The sequence below is a fragment of the Archocentrus centrarchus genome, chromosome 8 (assembly GCF_007364275.1).
Source record: "Archocentrus centrarchus isolate MPI-CPG fArcCen1 chromosome 8, fArcCen1, whole genome shotgun sequence".
Taxonomy (NCBI): Eukaryota; Metazoa; Chordata; class Actinopteri; order Cichliformes; family Cichlidae; genus Archocentrus; species Archocentrus centrarchus.
In genome coordinates, this window is record NC_044353.1 from 19,033,688 (window position 1) to 19,054,876 (window position 21,189).

The 21,189-nt window shown below is 42.5% G+C and overlaps 1 protein-coding gene across 6 annotated transcripts in view; it reads right to left on the reverse strand.

The window, feature by feature from the left end:
• Positions 1–21,189, reverse strand: part of cep112 (centrosomal protein 112) — a 121,141-nt gene that overhangs the window by 10,119 nt on the left and 89,833 nt on the right. For all 6 annotated transcript variants that reach the window (XM_030734889.1, XM_030734888.1, XM_030734887.1 and 3 more), the window contains 2 exons: positions 17,676–17,825; positions 1,275–1,364 (listed from right to left, as the gene is read on the reverse strand). In XM_030734889.1, coding sequence (XP_030590749.1) covers positions 1,275–1,364; positions 17,676–17,825 — 240 coding nt within the window. The remainder of the gene's footprint in view (positions 1–1,274; positions 1,365–17,675; positions 17,826–21,189) is intronic.

Consider the following 21,189-nt stretch of genomic DNA (forward strand, 5'->3'; position numbering starts at 1 on the left):
TTTTGCTCCAGAAGGCAGCGTTTCTGGAATCAGTATCATAATTCATGTTTCTTACCGGCACTGCAATCAAAAATTTAGCAAGACTAATAAAACTGTGATGAAGCTTTGCAAAGAGGAATATAACAGTTGTACCCTTTATGTGGAGCTGTTTTTCTTTCCCTTAAATTTCTGTCATTTAACTGTTACAATTGTGGACGTTCATATTAAGTACGGACCTGTGCGATGTCAGCAACAGTGGATGTAGCCTTAGAGCTAAAAGATGCATGCTTCAGATAGTAAATGAACTGAGGAACCGCACCAAAACTCAGTGTATGATAAATGAGCACAACAGGTCCACTGTAAGTATACTTTATGGCATATAGAGATATTCACGAATGCTAACAAACACCTAAATTTAAAGCCAAATCCTTATCTGACATCCGAGCAGGTATATTCTGGATTCAGTCATAGGAAACAATATGCGCCGCATCTGGGACTGGATCAGTGATCAATGGCTTCTAAAAACCACTGGACGCTTCCTGAAAATTTATGAAGGCTGGACACTGAGGTGTATAACAAGTGTGTGAAGTGTGTACAAGGGTCAGTGGATGGATCAGAGGGGGACACAGGAGAACGAATGCCTTTGGTGTACATACCACAGTACAAAAGAACAAACTCCTGTGTGAGTGCAGTCATTAGTGCTTTCTTCTCTGTGTGTGTCAAGGTCAAAACAGAGCCTGATTACAGGGCGTTCTGGAGAGCTGTGGGTGTGTGTGTCAGCGTGTGTGCACGCAGAGGCTTCCCTTTTGAACGCAGGCAGCGGTGGCATTCCTGGCCCTAGGCGCTGGCTCTTGCAGCCAGATCTCAAGGAATTTGGGAAATGTGCGAGGGGGCATATCTCTGGTTGTGAACATGAGAATGAGAGATGGCAGAGTGATGAGGGGAGGGGAGGGCAGGAAAGGAGTTTTGGGGGGGAGGTCTGTTTTGTTTGTCTTTTGTGGTCCCCTGGAGGATCAAGTAAAGTTGGTAAATTAGGAGGGGGGGGTACTGAAGACATAAGATGATGAGAGGGCAAAGACAGGTGTCACATGACAGATTATACGATTAATAAAGAGTTAAATAGAGGTTGCGAGCTTGCAAGAATCAAAAAGAAGTCAGAAGAAAAGGGCAGAGGAATAAAAAAAAAAGGTAATGCTGGGCAGTGAGGAGGATGCAGCAACTGTACATTTCTCATAAGCATTTGAAAGAGACAGGTGAGATATGGAGAGGAAAAAAAAAAAAGGGAAACTCATCACCTTCTCTTCAGTCTCCAGCTCTTTGCTTAGCAGCTTCTTCTCTGCCGAGCGCAGCTGTCTCTGCAGACCTTCCACCTTTTCCTGCAGAGCCTGAGGGAAGGGAGAGACAGTCAGTCGGTTGACTGACACAAAAAGAAAAACATTTCGAATTCTGTGTGGCGTAAAGTGTAAGTGGCACAAATTGATAGACATTAATTTAAAGTTACATTTGAGCTGGCAAACAGATAATCCACTTCATGACTCAAGACCACGATGGAGAAAACGAATAAGAATATAGAAGACACAAATGTAGACAGAAGGGAGAACAGAGCGACAATGAAGAGAGATTGTGATTGTTTTGGAGGAGTTAAAAGGCTAATAACAAAGCAATCACAGTAATTACCAGGAAGCTGCCCTCATTAAGCCTAAACTTATTTTTAGACAAGGGCATAAAAAAAGACTTTCCCAGTATGGAAATGAGCAAACTTTATAGTCTTTCATAAAACTGCAATTCTCATTCCTTTCTTCAGCAGCACTAAGAAACATACACTGTATCATTTAGTGGATAAGAAGCCGTCTCGCACGTATTCCGGTACCTGTGTTGATCAAATTTCCCCACAAGGTACCAATAAAGAATTTAATCTATTTTGCTTTCTAAGACTCAGGCAAGAAAGAAGAATAAAAAAGAAACGCACAGAGCACTTTTTTCCCCCCCTTCTGCCCGTAAGTGATAGCAAGGCACAGTTCCTGTGTACGACTCAGAACCAGATGTTTTGAGTGCACATGTGGACACTTCATCTTCGATTAGCCTGCATGAAAAGCAGGGAATGAAATGTGCGCACACACACACACACACACACCTAAACATGAAAGCACAGGCGTGCATTTACACTTCCATGCACACACACCTTCAACAAGTGTGAGTGAAGCACTGGCTAACATCAGTATCCACAGTGTCTCCCCCCACTGGAGTTGAGTGAGCAGGCCAGGTGTTGACTTGCTGATTCTCTGAGCTGAGGGAAACACAGTCCAGGTGATAGGCATGACCGCCTGCTCTACAATTCATTCCACTGACATAAATCACGCACAGTACTGCAAAGCTTCAGGGCCACGGTGAACTGTTGGGTAGGGGCTCTCCGAGAACTCCTACCTAAAAAGGAAGCAAGAACCATAGACTCGCATTTGTTTGTCAGTTAAATTTCACAGTAGCCGAGCCTGATGGGAATTTTTGTTATATATTACCATTTTCTTTCAATAATTTGAACTAACCCGAACTGCACTGATGCAGGTGATTCCGCTTCATAACCCAGTTTATAGTGTGCACCTTGTTCCTTTGCAGTAGCACATTTGGGCATTTGGCAGTTGGATTTTTTTTTTTCTTCATTAGCACACATTAATGGGCTATCATGACTCTAAAGCACGTTGAGGTCAGTTTCAGCTCTTCAACATGAAAGGCGGCCGATTTCCAGCGTGCTTATCCTATTAATCAGGGTATTTCTTAGCCAGTCATGACCCCATTCCATGTCTCCATTCAGTGAGAGCCCTTGCCTTTGATTTCATCATTTCATTTTGTTTACTGACAAATCAAAGTCTCAGTGACACTAAGAAGAGCATTTTCAATAGAGTTGACATGAATTACACAAGTTTTAAGTAGTGGTAGTGTACAAAATGCTTGCGAGGTGTTCCATAATGCATTGTGGAAATCTTCTGAGACAAATTACAAATTTTGGGTAGTGAGTAAAAAATGAGTAGCTTATCTTAGAAAACAGATGCATTAAACCTCACGTGACAACCTATAAAGTGGAAAAATAAAACCACTCAGAAGTGCAAAAAAACCTCCTCTAATGGCCAGTTGAAGCCGGCCAGAAAAGTGAGTTCCTATAGAGCTCAACAGTGGCTGCCTACTTTTTTTTTTTAAGGGTTTTGGTTCCAGGATTTCCCGTTCACTTTCTCCACAGGTGTTTCAGAAAAGAAAATGAGGAAGAAAAGAGACATTCGATGATCCACTGCATATCTCAGATTCAACAGCGAATGACTAAACCGTCTTGATTTTAATATATTTTGCAGTTTGTGTTCTGTTTGTACAGCCTAATTATTCAAAGTGATTTGTTTCTGACCGACATTACCGCTCAAGCTTTCTGACATTTGCAGCTTTAAAAGTTTCCATGGTAATAGCGACCTCTACCAATCAGAGGCCTTGCTGTTTCAATTTGGGATTGTGGGTAGAGCAGTTCTTTTCAAAATCATCACAAAAAATAATAATATATATATTAAAAAAAAAAAAACCAAGGTTTGTATCATACAAACTTGTTTATATACCTTCATTTTACAATATAACTCTACTTTCATAAGCAAAATCCCCATGGAGAAGAAAAATGGGATTGTTACTTCCGGATTCTCACTGCTGAGCTCCATAAACTAAATAAATAAAATTAAAATGCTCAAATTCAGTTATGAATTAACATCTTTACAGCTCAAATCCACAAAACTTACATCTATAATAACAATCCATATAATAACGACCGTTGTATAACTCACCTGTTCTGTTTGTATTTTGTTAAGGCTTAAAATCAGGGGCATGCACACACCCTGCTGTCTGCTAACCTCTGCTATCTGAAGTCACTGAACTGGACCACTGTGCTGTGTTTGTGCGTAACAAACATCTGTCAGCACAATGTACCCACTAACCAGGCTTGTTAAAAAAAAGCAGAGACCAGAAACCAGTGGGTGCTGCCAGGCTGGCTACATCCATCTTTCATATACAGTCTATGATTAAAGTGCATACCTCTGCTATCCTCTTGCAAAACTTCCCCACCATGACTGTAATATCTCCTACAAATACTCTTAAAACAACATTGTGGCAGATAATGAAGATAAGATAACCCTGAACCGATCCCCCAACCCCCAACCCCACACCCACCCCTTTCCGTACCCACTTGTGATTCCCCGCACTGTGACACAGTATTTCTTCATCTTCCTCATATTCTGGGAAGGAAGGCTGACTATAGAAGGCGTTGTGTTCCTCTCTTTCTTGTGGGTTCGACGTTTGATGTACTCAAAACAAATCTGAGTGCACAAGTTCAGCACTGGTCGCTTCATTAATAGAATCATATGGGGATGTTTCTGTTGATGAGCAGAAGAGCTTTCTGAGTCACAAAGAGCTGGAGATAGTCATTACTGCCGTCAGACACAATGGTCATATTAAGTGTGAATTAGCAACTGCACTGACTCTGAGAGATTAAGATATGATTTCAGTTAAAAAGAAAGACTTTCATGGTGTGTCTGACCTTGACTTTAATCAGTGAGGGCACTTGTGCAGATGTAATTTACACACACACACACACACACACACACACACACACACACACACACACACACACACACACACACACACACACACACACACACACTCCATTCTTAATTTTCTCAGTCTAACTTCCCCTGTCATAAATCTGTACTGCATATACACATAAATACTCAACATACACACATGGTTCTTTCTTTCTTTTAGTACTGACTGTGTGAAGGTACATGAATGACCATGTGTATAAGATTCAGCAAAAATGTCTCCAGATGCTGAGGGTGATATGGTCTTTATCAGTCATGCAGACTGGGATCATTGAGAACAGTGCAGGAAGGGGGGGGGGCTCTGATTTCCTTAGTAAGAAATGTAGGGAGGGCGTCTGAAGGAAGGAAAGCCTGAAAGTGAAAGGTGTAAAAGAGAGAAAAACAAATTGCAAAGGAAAAAGCCCGAGAAGACAACCGGAGAGATGTGACCACATCGAGAAGAGAGCAAGAAGAAAAAAAGTTCAGAAAGGTGAAAATGAGAAACAGCAAGATACCAAGGAGGAGGAGGAGGAGGAGGAAGGGAAGGACATGAAGGAGAAAAACACATGGCCGGAGTGAAGAGATAGGGGCAGCGGTTCTACCTCTGTTGCGCAGTACCTCAGTCGGGGGCTTAGAGGCCTCTCTCACCTCTCCATCAGCAAAGTGCCTCTGCCTTTCATTCCAAACTTTGGCTCAAAGGATTAGCGAGGCACACGCGCACACAAGCACCAACAAACACACCGCTCAGAGCGATCCATACAGGTATAGGCATGCATTAATATTAACAGCAAAAGTTCTAAAAATGTGAGTGCTACACTCTGCAGTCAAATGAGTGTGCAGTTACTGTGTTGTATGCACACAAACATACACGCGGCGTCACACAGGCACACCAATGCCTGAGTCATCTTTCCTGGGTGGTCCTCCTGCGCAGATAAGGCGAGCATGTTTCCCTAGGGTGAAGTAAAAGCAACAGAGGGCAGGAAAAAAGCAAAGAAGAAAGAAGGGAGGGAATAGTGGGAGGAGGAAAAAAGGCCAGGGGCCTCTTTAAACCTGGTGTTTTGTTAGGAGCTGAGCTGCTCTTCATGTGCGGCGGGGCCTTCTATTTGCAGCGTGCTGTCAGAAGTTTCTCCCAAAGTCTGGATTAAAGAGATCCTCTAATGACACTGAGGCTGGACGACTTCAGACAGCAGCAAAAACCTCACACTGCACCGCCTCCAGCCAAGGACACACACACACACACACACACACACACACACACACACACACACACACACACACACACACACACACACACACACACACACACACACACACACACACACACACACACACACACAGACAAGGGTAAGAACAGATACATACACAAGGCACACAAAGCACACAGACATACATAAGCAAAGACAGTTTGTGGACTGCGCCCACACACACACCAGCTTTAGTAGAACAAGGCGGTGTGTGTGTGTGTATGGCTACTGATCTAATAGTAAATAATAAAGGAGGTGCTAACCTCAAGGAGAGATGGATGGCCAGAGAGATGAGCACAGACTTTCTTTTATCTGCACTTTTATCAAAGGATTGTGGGAAAGGTAAAAAAGTGAGTGTAAGAGAGAAGCTGTAGGAGGAGGAGGAGGAGGCGAGAGGTCTCCCTCCTGAGGTGTTAAGAGAAGAGAAACTTTTGCTTTTGCTTTGCTATTGGTCTGTCTGTCTGTGTGTAGGAATAAAAAAAAAAAAGAAAAAAAAAAGTGGTTTAGCAAGTCGACCAGGACAGCCCCACTGAAAGATAACACTGATATTGGTGTGAATTGACTTGCTTTCAGTGCTGTGATGCTTTTCAGTTCTTCTTCCCAGAGTTGATTTAGAAGTGAAGTGGGAAGATAGCGTGATGGCAGCAGTTGTGAAACTCTCCTGAACAGCAAATCGAACGGTTATCTCGCCTTGTTACAATACGTGCGCATGTCGGCACAGTTACGGGGGCGTCTTTCCTGGTACTGATGAAAATAGTAAGACAATTGCCACGTTAATGAAGACATGTTGCAACCGAGCTATGCCCACAGGGGGAACACACTGTTCTCTATCTTCCCGTCTCTTTCAGCTGCTGTGAGCTGCGGTAGAAAGAGAATAGGAAACGACTTTAAAACATGCGCCATATGCCTGCTGTGTGAATTTTTTTGTGTGGGCAATCGTGTGTTTATTCTGCTTATCAGAAAGTATGGATGTGAAGCGCATCCAAAAAACTCTTGACGACATCTTATGAAACATAGACGGCTCTTTTGATTTAGGAGTAAATATTCAGATTCAAGACAAGTTGCTACAAACAAGTTGGGGTAACATTATCCACTGATACACATCTATCTAATATTTTACTGCACACAATCAGTCTTGTGTCCTGTTAATGGCTGAGCACTGCACCACACCATAATTTACATTTTAAAAAGAAATCAGTGGTTATAGGTAGATGCTTTTGCTCGTTTTCTTGGTTTTCTGGACTATATCTTTAACTGTTGTAACTTTCATTAAGTCTCAGTATACAATCAGTGACCGGGCCCAGTTCTATGGGATCCTTCAAACTGAGGAGTTCAAGCTAAAGGCACACAAAAACTCCTGGCTTCATTGTACACGGCATTAGGCTTGTGGGTTGGTGAGTAATTTACCATTTGTCGTCTGCAAATATGGTCTCTGTGAGCTATTCTACTTCCCCGCTTTCCTTTTCAGCATCCTGGAATGTTATCTTTCTTCTACTTCCACCTCCTCTGATATGTGGATCAAACACTGCTGGGAATCGGCCCCACAGCCGGAAAAGTCATCAATCAGCCGGCACAATGCACATGTGTGGAGTAAGCACGCACACGCGCGCACACACACACAAATATATACAGGCAGAGTGGGGAAAAAAAAAGAGCGAGCGAGCAACCTTTGCTTTCACACGTGCTATAAATACAGAGTGCATACAGATCCAAGACTATAAGTTTCTGGCTGGCACTGATGCTGACATAAAGGACAAATGAAGATTAACTGGAAGTTGGAATGCAGACTTACTGACAGCATGGAGTCTCCTCAACTATTTTAAGATTTAAGAGAACAATAGCCATACACGGGGGCATGAATGCAATAACTGCGTTTGCCCCTATATTAAGAAATATACTTTCACCATAGCCTTGTCACGACTCTGGCCTTCTGAATAACACAAGACTGAAGGCACCGTTAGTAATGCTAGCCAACACACACAGGAAAGCACAACTGATTGACTGGTTGTTGAGTTCAAAGCCTTTGGAGGGACCACCAGTTTAAATAAAAGTGAAATCCTGGGCTATATATGAACTACATTTCAGTCACTGCCACTAAAGCTCCTTCAGTCTCATCTCTAGTCTCATTTAGCCCCTTGCTGGTGCATCTTCAACATTTACAAGTGAGGTATTTTACTTAAATGTCTAAAACGTATGTTAACCACAAGCATCTAACCAAAACCCAATGAAAAAAAAACCCACCACTGACTTTGAGACAAGAGAACAGGAAGTGCAAAAATGCAGTACGACTGAATCCCGTGGCAGTCTCTCCTCTCTCTATTGCTCCCCTCATTGGAAGTTGGTCAAATGACATGTAAACATCCCTACCAAAGCTGTCAAGTGTCTGACCAGGGTCCAACACTGGCTGAGAGGAATGTCATGAACATAGTTGGCGGCTGACAAGGGCTGACCACAGACCCTCACCTCATCACCGTCTCAATCCAAAGGGCGTACAAGTCCATAAATTCCTTAACATTTTCTGAGGTCACGCACTCTGGATCTCTGTAAGCTCGCAATCTACGGTTGGCGTGAGTGTAATGCGTCTGGCCACAATTTTATATTCAGTTACATATGTTTTGGCTACTTGGACCAATAAACCTGGAAATCAGGTGAAAGAAAAGAGCAGTTTAGAAAAGGCTGCAGACTGTTCTTTCGATTTGAAAGTAACATCAACCATTTCAGATACAAAACGCAATACAAATGAAAATTCTACTCATGCCCACATGCCCCCCCCCCCCAAACACACACACACACAGAAGAAGACAGTGATAGAAATACAGATGGTTAACAAACATCAGCAAACAAATGTGCAGTTTAAGGTTGAGACAAAGGACTTGGATGTGTTGAAGGACATGGACGGACACAGAAACACAGGAGACAAATGCACACTTGCATACACACACAACTACTGAAGCAACTCTTTGCCTCTGCTACAGAGAGCATCCAGCACACCTGTTCTTGATCCACTGCTGCCATTCCTTCCCACAGGCAAAGTCACCCTTTCAGAAACTAATGCATATATAACTACAGAACTACAGACAAACTGCAGCTGCTACAACTAGCCTCCTTAATGTGTACATGTTTGTATGGCCGTATGTGTGTGTCTGTGTGTGTACATGCACACATAGGTGCCTTCATTATTATGCATGCACAAAAAATAAAAAACAGCATCCAGATCTCATGGACTACATCTACTGTAAATTTAACCAAGAAATACACTGTCTAATGCACAAAGAACAGTGCACCTCATATATTCACTCTCATCCTCAAGCACTGTGAGACAATGGTCACTGTTGCATTATGTAATGTGTCTCCTGTCACTTCACCCAGAGGACACTGCAACAGGACCTTCTCTTTGACTCACACTAGAAGCTACTGCTAAAGGAACCTGGATCAAAGATGTGTATCCCTGTGTGTGTGTGTGTGTGTGTGTGTGTGTGTGTGTGTGTGTGTGTGTGTGTGAGAGAAAACACTGACTATATGTGGGTGTATGTTAGAGAATGCAACACTATTGGAAGATGTACTGTAGAGACAAGGGCACTAACTCAAAGCTGTGTTTGTGTGAGAGTTTGAGGCAGGGAAAGATACAGATAAAGACTTAGTGAGAAGAAAATGGGAGAAAGAGTGTATGTAGGTCCATGAACACTAAGTTACAGGTGTGTGTGTGTGTGTGTGTGTGTGTGCATGCGTGTTTGGGGGCGCGCGTGGCAACATTCGGCAGGCAGAAAGACAGGAAGCACTGCTGTGGGGAGCAGGAACAGCGGTGCTGATCAAAGCCCAGGCGGGTGACACTATGGGCGGAGTGCCATTGTTTATTCACCAGCCACCTCTCCCTTTTGGCAGGGCGAGGTGAGCATGTGTGCTTGTGTATGTGTGTGTGTAGAGACAGAGAGTTTGAGACAGAAAGAGTTCGAAAGATACAGAGTTGGGAGGATAGGCTGTGAGGGAGGGTAGAGACAAGGCCTGTGTGTGTGTGTGTGTGTGTGTGTGTGTGTGTGTGTGTGTGTGTGTGTACCTTTTTTCTTGGCAGGCTAATGTGGGCTTCAGTTCTGTCAGATTTGGCAGCTGCACATTTCAGGCAAGTGCACATGCACACTCATAAATACGGTCTTGCACACACATGAACACACAGACAAAAACACTACCTGTGAACATGGCCACATAAACACATCATGTGGTCAAGTAATCCAGATAACCTCACTATTAAAACACATTTACCTCAAATCCCTATGCATCATCGATGGAAAAATCCTCACACATATGCAGACACTTAATAACAAAACCACATGAAGAGAAGCAGATGACATCAGGAAGTGAATAATCCTCTAAACCAAATACTAGCTATGTGTCATGGAGCTCTGGTGGCCAATATCACCTTTAACTGTTATAAATAGACTGGACAGATGAAAACAAGCAGAAAGCATCATATTGCTTTCACCTTCCACAGTCCTTTGACACCAACCAGGTTCCAGTGCACTGAAAGATCTTTGCCAACTGTTATGATATAATTGGCAACCTAAAATTAACCGGGTCAGGAATGGTGAGTCAGTTATAGACTGTATATAAAAGATGGTTTCTGTGAACCTAATGCTTAACCAACACAAACCATTTCTTCTTATGGCCAGCGTGGGGCAACTTTTCTGAAATACGGAAATCTTTGGGAAAATTACACCATTACTTACCTGATATATGAGTATATGGTCTCCATGTCAGGCTTAAAAATTAATGAAATAATTTTGTAAATTAGTGTAAAAAAAAGAAAAAGGACCATAGAGCCAGCCTGTCACAGGGCACACAGAATTTACAAAAACTCAACTTCTTTTTACTTTTCATTTATGACACTTGTGCTTTCTCACAAATATTTAGTATGAACCAAATAAATAAATAAATAAAACAATGAGCTGAAAGTGGGTTCAGTTCAGCAGATTTAGAGGATGAGTCTGCTTATTAATCTGGACCAGGGCATAGTCTGCACACTTTAAGACACGAGAACAGCGCTTCCAGTCCCTGAAAACGGTACAATTTGAAAAAGGGTGTTTCCGAAGCGCTCTGTGTAAACGGCGAAAACACTACGTTTTGAAAAGGTGGTGGTGGTGTGTGTGTGTGTGTGTGTGTGTGTGTGTGGGGGGGGGGGGGGGGGGGGGGGGGGGGGGGGGGGGGGGGGGGGGGGGGGGGGGGGTGGGGGGGGGGGGGGGGGGGGGGGGGGGGGGGGGGGGGTATGGTTGTGACTCCTATAAACACACGCCAACTTGTGGCCTAGCACAGGAACTACAGTGTTTTCAATGTCCCCCTGCATTTCCATGTGAACGGCGATCATTTTCTGAACGCGTTAGTTTTCGAAAACAAAAACAGAAGAACGATACCGTTTCCACTGGACTGCTCTCGTGTAAACAGGGCCTAAGTCTGGAACTGTCTGCAACACACACATCAACATTTAGCCTATTTGCAACTCAAGCACAGCAGGGCTGGCAATGCAAAGTTAAGGGCCCTGTCTGCCACATCATGGCAAGCAGGCAGGCACTAAAGCTTGCTGTATGTACATATGCACACACATAACAGGCTCTCTCTCTCTCTCACACACACACACACAAACACACACACACACACACACACACACACACACACACACACACACACACACACACACACACACACACACACACCACAGATAGACTACTCCACCTAAACGTCATATGTACAAAAAAAGGAAGATAATGAGCATACTTAACTGTACTGCCGTTATTCTAAAAAAAGGGTTTACGAGATACAAAGGTCTCTGCAGTTAACACCCACATTTAAGAAGTCCAAGTACAGTAGAGCCACAGAGAGAGCTAATTCAGGCTAGAAACGGCAGAATGGGGATGGCAAGGAAAAGAAAAAAAAAAAAAAAGGAAAAAAGAAAAGGGACATCTGATCTGGTGCAGCATGCATTCAGAACAACTGTTTGGGATTATCCCAATTCAAATGCACGGCTAACTTTGATGTTATTTTCTTCCCCTCCCATTGTCTGAAGCCCCTCGCTCTCTTCATAATCCGAGCCCTTTGAAGTGAGCAGCGTGGAAACAATGTCAGCAGGCGACACACTCCCTCCGATGGCCCACTGACAGCTCTCCACCATTTCTTTCTTCTTTTTTTTCCTCCACCCTCTTTCCTCCTTTCGTCTCAATCCTCACACGTCCTCCATCGTTTCGTTGCCTCTCCCTCCCTTTCTTTCCCTTCACTGTTTGGGATCTCACCCTTCTCTTTCAAGATTATAACAAATCTTTGTTTTACGTCTTTATTTTCTCGCAGTTTATTTGATGTTTGACTAATCTTACTTTCCTCTCCCCCGTTTACTTCTCCCCCTCATGTCTGGCCTTTAATAAGCAATTCAACCATTAATTACAGCCTCATTAGCAGGTGGTTAATACAGGGGGATCATAATAATGAGGATACAGATAATGGAAACAGAAAGCTGCTGTCTCCTCCAAACACAGATGCCAAAGCCTGCGCCTTGTAAAACAGCACACAACAGGGAAGTCGGCACGTGTGTGTTGTGTCATGTTGCACTTAGATTACAACAAGAGCACAATATGAGCTACAAGTGTTGCCAGCTACAGTGTGACACAGATTTCATGGAAATCACAGTAACTAATTTATAAATCAAAATGTGACCGTGTATGTGTTTGGCCAGTAAATAAATCACAGACCACTATGAACAACCAGTGTGTCAAGTGATAGATCATTGTAAAAATCCAATGCCTTTTAATACTGAAACAAAGAAAAATCAATACGAATTCCACAGCAGACCAACCAACCAAATTTAGCAATGTGCGCTCTTTTATCTCCACCAGAAGTGAAAGTCTTCATGGTGTGAGCCGGATCCGAGTCTGCTCGATTTATATGAATGGTGAGAGATTTGATTATACTTTCTGTCTCTGCAGGTCTGCTAGTGTCCGAATGAGCTAAATTTCATCATCAGATGGTGACCGCAAGGGTCCATGTGCCTGCCAATTTTTTGTGATGGCAAGGATTCATCCACAAAGACTTTAAATTACAATGCAGTAACTGCACGTGTGCCCCAGGCCAGCAGACTTCAAGAGGACGTTATAGAAATATAATAGGAATGACTACTTGGGTGTCTTGTCTCTAGCTGTTCGTGCCCGTGTCTGCAGCAGAGAGTTTGCTGCATGAGAGCTGATAATGTACTAGCATCACACCTGAAAGACGCTATTGACATATTTTTTTTGTTTTGCGGTTTATGAAAAAATGTCAGCGGTTTACCAGTTTCATATAGGCCTTAACAACGAAAACATTTTTCCGCACATCTCGTTTCTTGCTGCGGTAAGTCTTTCGGGGCACTTTTCATCTCACCATACTGTATGGCATGAAACATGGCATGACCTTACTCCACTTCTGTGGTACTGAACTTGCTTTAACGCCACCTAGGGGTGGAAAGGATGACTTGCTATTAAGGAAAAGAGAGGCTTGGATATTCACGTTACAGACACTGACACCCAGGGGACTGAACGATGAACTGTCACTCAATGCAATGTTATAGTTTCTTTTTTGATTCAAATGCTCCACTAAAAAAAAAAAGGCCAGGGAAGTAAACTTGTATAATAAACTTGGTAAACTTGGTTAATCTGAAGTTGTACAGTGATGCCAGTGATTTTTTTTGAAGTCAGCATTTAGCATAGTGGATGCCATTTTTACTATTATTGATATTAAGTACTGAATACTCCTGTAGATCGTTTAGCTGTTTTATGTTTAAGTCCTAAATATGTAATCCACTATACAGTGGTGATTATATAAACTTATGAATAACACTTGAGATTACATTTATTCCATTCATTGACTTATGTTACCCATTATATATTTTAAAACATAAAATACCTGGTATTTCAATTTCAGATTTGTGTATAGTTTTAATGATGCCAAATAGTTTTTGATATACAGCCTATTGACTTTTGCTCTGAACTTGAAGAGTTTTGAACTTCTATGGATGCCACTTGAGATTAATATTATCACACTGATGACCTTGTTAATACAAGTGGCTGACTTTGGCACATGTGTAATCATGTGGTTTATGAATCTCATTAAACCTCTGACTGGATGTTGGAATGATTGAGACATTCCCTGAGAATGCCAGTTGAAGCCTGGATGGACTAAAACAGGGGTGTCCAGGGGCGGCCCACGGGACGCAAATTTGGACACCCCTGGACTAAAACATTGTGCAGTGAGATGTGAGATGTGCAGTGGCTTATTCAAGTGATTTTGCATCAGATGTTTGTAAGATTATAAAACTATAAAATTACTTTTTAAGATCCTTTTTAAGGATTTGTGAGAAAACAGTTTATGAAAAGCTTTCAGTAAGCAAAACGACATCAAATGTATTCAAATGAACGTTGAGTGTCAATAAATGTTGTGTCAACTGGCCAGTTTCCACTGTGCTCAATTTGTCTATCTTGATGCTACGCAGTCCCGTTAAAAAAGACTTCCTGAAGCTTTAATGTGTTTGTTTTAAGAATGAGTGTAAGGGAAGTATCTGGGAAGGGCCTCCAAATAAAGCTATATTACTCTAGGAAGTGTCAAAACAGTGTTTTGCTGATGCATCTGGACTGAAAGGATTACCATCATTTACTGTTGATCACAAATGGAGAAAAGTAACACGGATATTTGAGTGTGGGGCTCGCACCAGCCATTTCATAGGAACAGGCAGCTTTGGTGCAAGTCTGAGTAAGGAGGGCCTGGGATCCCAGGGCCTGGAAGGAGAAGAGATCTAAGGGAGGCTCGCAGACCTGCCTCCTTACTATATGAGGCAGCTGCAGCCACAAACAGACAAGGTTGTGTTTGGAAATATGTCCTGATCCCAGACACAACAAGTCTTTTTTTAGTGAGCCACACCAATCAACTTCTACTTCAACTGTACTCCATTCAGCTTCAGTGAAGAAAAGGAATACAAGACTCTAATTCAAAAAGGAATCAGCATGGGAAAACAAACAAAAACAAAACAAATACTGCTTCAACTACATTCTTTTCCATAGTAAACATCATAATGTGACATGTTACAGCTGTTTGGTAAAATGACCAGTATCATGATGCTAGTATTCCTGTCATTACAGTCTCTCCTTTTTATGCACTTTACATTTTTTTAAGTTGAAAAAAAGAAAAGGAGTTAAATGCTAAAAGAAAGGAGCCTGAGTGTAAAGTTTAGCACCAAAAGAGAAGGACAGGAATGATAAAGAGGGGCTCTGATTTAAGGAGCTTGGTGAAGCAGACAGATTATAAGATTCAGGCAGACACAGAGCACACAAGCCACTTAAAGACACTATGGAGTTTGCAGCTAGCCATAAAAATGACAGCGCACATGCATACAAACAGGGAGTGCGGTTTAACAAAAGCAACCTATGTCTACTCTATAAAAGTGAAATCCAGCTTTTTTAGAGCATCGAGTTTACTGACATACCCCCAGTTGTGCAGGTCTGAAGACTGTATGCAAACACTGCAGAGACCACTGAGAAGAGGAAACGTATGACTGCTAGGACTTCAACAGAAACAAACCGAGAAAGGCAGGCACCTGGGACCGAATCTTCTGTGTCTGTTTCCAGTGGGAATCTGTTATAGTTAATAGCATATTTATATTTAATGAAATAAATTTGATCAGCTTACTTAAACTGACGTTTTTGAACAAATTCAGTCAATATTACCAATATTAAACTGCACTTTTTTTTTTTTTTGCTTTGCACTGCTCAGAGTCATTACAGAGGAGGAGGCCTCACACAGATATGTGGATCGCTTCTTTCTGTGCTTTCAGTCATCTCACCGCGATGTTCATCTTTACTTATCAAAAACTAGATCCTGGCTTACAGTGAACATAATTGCAGCTGCTACTTTCTCCTTTTGTTAGGCCCCAGTCACACAGATCTAGAGACTGGTCTGCAACCCCCTGGTTGCTAGAGAAAACGTATATTCCCTGACCAGCTAAAGAGGTATACGGTGCTGCACCAAAAACCTCCTTGCATGGTTGGTGCAGTTGCCTATAGTTTGCACTGAAGACATCAACTTGGCTGCAAACACTTGCCGAGTAGAACTGACTCTGTAAAAAGGTGCAGCACAAACCAGAAATGAAGGACACCTTCAGAGTAAAAGTTGCTCCATTTAAATCATGTTAGTTCCAGCAGTGAGGCACAACTTTTACTGTGAAGGTGAATGGCCACAATTTGCGCTGCACTTTTGCAAGTTTCACCACCACTCGGTGAGCAGTTGCTGAGTGGATGCAGACAAGTCAGTAACCTACATGCAAAATACAAGCAGGGCAACCTGCTAGCAACCCTTTTTGCAACTGATTTCACCTGGGGACAGCCAGCCACTTCAAGAAACTACTTGCCAGCTGTTGGGGAATACACATTTTCCCCTTGCAACCAGAGGTTGATGGGGAGTTGCCAACAAGTCTCTAGGCCTTGTAACAAAAGGCCTTACAACAGCTAAAAACTTCACAACAATTAAAAAAAACAAGAATAATGACTATAAAATGTGGTCTGCTGTACTTGCATTTTTTTTTTTAAAAGAACTAATTATAGTTGTGCCATTTTAGGAATTATGCATTTAATGGAATTATTTTAATCAATTTTCTGCTGCTTACACGGGTCTGAGTTGGAAAGGAAACAGTCTAAGGAGACATGCCCCGCCCTCTCTCCCCCTAGCCCTCTTCTTTAGCTCTTCTGAGGGGGTACAGTGGCATTCCCAGCCTGGCCAAGAGACAGAATCTCTCTAGCGTGCCCTGGTCCTGCCCTGGGATCTCCTTCGAGTTGAACATGCCTGAAACACCTAATCTAAGAGTTATTCAGAAGGCATCTCAGTCAGATGCCCAAACCACCTCAACTGGCTCCTATCAATGCAGAGGAGAATCGGCTCTACTCTGAGTACCTCTGGGTGACTGAGATCCTCACCTTAAGCCTAAACGCCCTTCAGAGGGGAGGATGATTTCTGCTGCCTGTATCCACAATCTTATTCTTTCAGTCACTCACCACGGCTTCCTACCCTCAGCCGCAGGTGAACGTAGGAATGTAGACTGACCAGCTTCACTTTCACGCTCAACTCTCTCTTCACCACAAAGATGGTAAAGTGTTCGTATCACTGCAGATGCTGCACCAACCTGTCAGTCAATCTTCTGCTACCCTGTCTACCCATGGAGAGCAAGCCTCGGAGAAACTTAAACTCAGCCACTTGAGGCAGCAAATCATTCCCAACCCAAAGTGGACAATACACTCTTTTCTGTCTGAGAACTATGGCCTTGGCTATGGAGGCACTAATTTTCATGCAACCCACTTCTTACTGTCTCATTTTTTAAATTAAACATTTAGAACCCCCAGAGGCACTTATACCCCATTTGATTAAGTAAAATGAAAGCAGTGTTTCTCAAACTCTATGCTCTCTATACAATATTATGGGGGACTCATCACATGTGTGTCTGGTGCGTTCAAATTTCAACTCCCAAACCCAACAACTGTTACATGATGAGTAAGAAACAAAATGCTTTCATGGAAATAACAAAGAAGCAGAGTTGTAACTCTCTGATATAGCATCGCCACTGTACAGTGGAGGTGTTATAACTCAGCAGCACCTAAAGCACAGAAAGCATTAATAATACAGAGTATTGGAGGACCACACACCTAATAAATGGACACAGATGATCAAAGCTACTTATAATGTGATGTGTAGAGAAGGGGCATTTGGCATCTTGCACACTTTGATCATATAATGTGAAGAAATATCTGTTTCTCAGCGTTGACCGATGCAATTATTAAAATGTGTGGTTTCCAACACTGACCTTGTTGGCCTGATCGGCACGGTGGGTTATTGTCATCCTCTCCTCCTCCCAACGAGCGTTGGCCTCCTTTAGCTGCTTCTCCATTGCCGTCTGCAGACGAACCGCCTCCTCCTTTGAGTCACATACAGACGTCTGTAGCTCCGCAATTAGCTATGGGCAAGAAAAGGAGAGGCAGGGAAACTCAGGATTTTGACTGATCCTCAAGTGTGTACAGGATTGACAGAAACTTAACAGAAGTGGCAGTGACTAAATCAGATCATAACTTGGCCTACCTGCACCTGGGAACCTTTTTCCAGTGCAAAGTTAACTTGTAAGTTATATCTATTTCTATGCTTATGTTTGAAACAAGCGACGGGGTAAAGCGATCAAAGAGAGAAAGCCTGTTGCCAGAAGCAAAATGCAAAATACGTTCACTTAACAAAATGCTGTTCTGATTTGTTTCATTTCACTGGGCTCGCAAAAAAGACTCGTATCAGATGGAAAATGCATTTCACATTTGTCATGGATTGGGAAGGCAGTAACAATCACCTTGAAAGACCGCTTTTCCCAGAGTCTCATGTCTTCTTCTCTTTTTTTTTGGTTTTCTTTTGAGACGAGGCAGAAGACACAAAGAAGAGAGAGAGAGAGTGAAAAAGAGAAGAGGGAGTTAAAAAGAAACAGACAGGAAGGAAAAAAAAAAAAAAAACAACTTCCTTTTTGAAGAGCAGAGTGACTTTGTGTTGGTGAACTTGCGGTGCACACCAAGATGAAAAGGAAGTGTCTCGGCTTTGAAAACCTCCAGTCAAAATTAACATTCTATTTAAGCCACTGTCAGAGAAAGGCAGAGGAAAGATGAGAGAGTAAAAAAAAAAGAAAAAAGAAAAGAGAGAGAGAGAGAGAGAGAAGGGAGAAAGAGAAAGAGGTGAGGGGTGGGGGGGGGTATTTCTGCTGCTTTGGGCTAGACAGATAATTGTTTACCGTGTTCAAACTCTGAAGGACTAGCCCCACTGGAATCTGCACATTGTGTGGAGTACAGGAGCTAAAGTGGCGCGGGTCGACCACAGACAGGGCGGGGGGGGGGGGGGGGGGGGGGGGGGGGGGGGGGGGGGGGAGATTAGGTTTATTTTGTCAGTGGGACAGCCACATGAAAGCAACAAATGACACATTATTATGTGAACATCATTTCTGGTCATAATAATTATTTTGCAATATGGATTCGCTGCATCTGCTGGTCTCCAGCCCCCGGGGTAGTGGCGGCACTCCGAACTAGTGAACTCAGCTGTCTGTCTTGTTATTCCTGTATACACACACATGCACGCACACACGCACACGCAGAACCTTTTTCTCTTTCTGATAGGTAGCCAGGCCTTTTTAAGTCTATAATTGGTCTGGTGAGACCTGCCTATTTTCCCAGCCTGCTAGCATCTCTGTTTAGGGCTAAAGGCAGGCTTGCCTCCCCATGAACCTGAGGTAAAAAAACAAACAAACAAAAAGGACAGAAATGAGTGTGTCTGGCACCTGTTTACAAATAAGTGAATAAGCAAACTCCCAGAGAAGAAAGGCTGCCCTGTGATGTTACATGAAAAGAACACAAACTCTCGCAAGTGCAAAGACCTGGTGGCTGATGCTTAAATCGTGTCGCCCGTTTCCTCTGATAGCGTTTCCAGTGATTTGAAAAACGAGGCATAAAATGTCTGAGTGTCGGTAAAGTTTACCACACAGACAAAAAAATGAAGCTGGTTAATGACAAAAAATTGACTTTGAAAGCGTTTTCTGTCAAACGTAGATGTCTCTTCATTTGGTAAAATCTCTGTGATGACTGCAGAGGTTCTCCAACAAATTGTAGCTGTGTTAGAAAGTAGCCTTCAGAGCTGTGTGGCACTGTGTAGTGTAAACTGTGTAGCTGCACTCAATGTTTCTGCATAAATCATCTAAATCTCCTGAGCTTCCTGCACTGGTCATACAATGTATTCTTTATTTTAGACATATCCTATAACATCGATTCATAATTATAGCTTATAGTTTTACAGCTTAATTTGACAAACGCATCACTCTACCTGCACTAATTGACTTTTTAGCCACTTGAGGGCAGCCAAATTCAAATGCTATGGCGAGAGTATCGCAGCTGAACAAACTTAAAAGATACAACTGATATATTAATATTTGGCAAAAGTTTCCTGGATTCGTGTCTGATCACCTGATGAATGTAAGTCTAGTGGTTACACTCTTTCAAGACTTTCAGCTTATGGGTTGGCATATGATTGGTGCAGCTCTGAGAGTAAATATTAATCATTATCCATCGCTAGAAAAGATAAAGAGAAGAATTGTGTGTAAATTTGAAGCCTGATAAAATGTTCTGACTTTGGATACTGGAATGAAAGAAGGACCACATACAGTTCTGTAAAAAACTTTCCTATTCACATGACTGTATTTGCCATTTGGTGCTGGCCAGGAAGTGCAGAATAAGACCTCAGAGCTTTTTTCCCAGAAAGCAGTTGCTTCCTATATTACTGGAAATTAGAATTCCAAGAGTTGTGAAAGAGAGCGAAAGGTTTAAGAACAATCAATACAGATAATAACCCAAAATTTAAAGAGTGAGCAATTACTGATTTTTTTTAAGTCAAAATGTATCCAAAGGAATAAATACTGCAGCTGATTCTAGTTGGTCAATAAGTTACAGTTAAAAAAAAAAATCAATAAATAAATCAATAAATCAACCGACCGACCGACCGACCGACCAACCAACCAACCAGTATTGTGTTTAAGTAAATATATTTATATGTGAACTACAACCTGTCATGCACCCTGATTCCCTGCACCACCTACCAGTTTGCATCCAGAGATAAAGTAATGATCTCCCATCAGCATCAAAATTACCACCCACTGTAACCTGACCATTAAGTGGGCCCTGTTCAGTTCACAGGTCACCCAGGAGGACCACTCACAGCTAGAAGCTTAACACACAGGACTGGATAGGAGAGACACTAATTAGGAGAGCTGTGTATGTATGTGTGCGTGAATGAAGAAAAAAAAAAAGAGGCATAGAGATAATATACAGAAGAGTGGGATGTGCGTGTGTGAACGCAAAGAAACATATATCAGGCCCCCTAGGATAATGTATGGCATGGTATGTTTTTAATTGGGCTATTAGCTATGCAGCTGAGCTCAAGAGCGATGCTCCCTGTCAGACACTGAGGGGTTAACAACTGGGGTTAGCCTTTGAGGTTCAAAGGCCTCTTGTTTACATTTGACTGAGTTGCCCCAAGGGGTAGGCCCGAAAGAAAAAAAAAAAGAACCAAAGAAAGACCTTCTTGGTTCCACCTTTACCTTTTAAAACAAAGCCGCCCAAGCCCACGACAAACACTCCGCATTAATTACGCATACTAATTATCTTTGCACAGAACCCTTTCCTTTAGCTTAACGCTCTATATAACAGCACGCATCAACAACGGTGCCGAGCTCTGCGCTCTGGGATTTTCCTTTAATGTTAGCGAGTGTTGTTTGTTAAACCTATGCCAGCTCTGTGTCCCCAAAA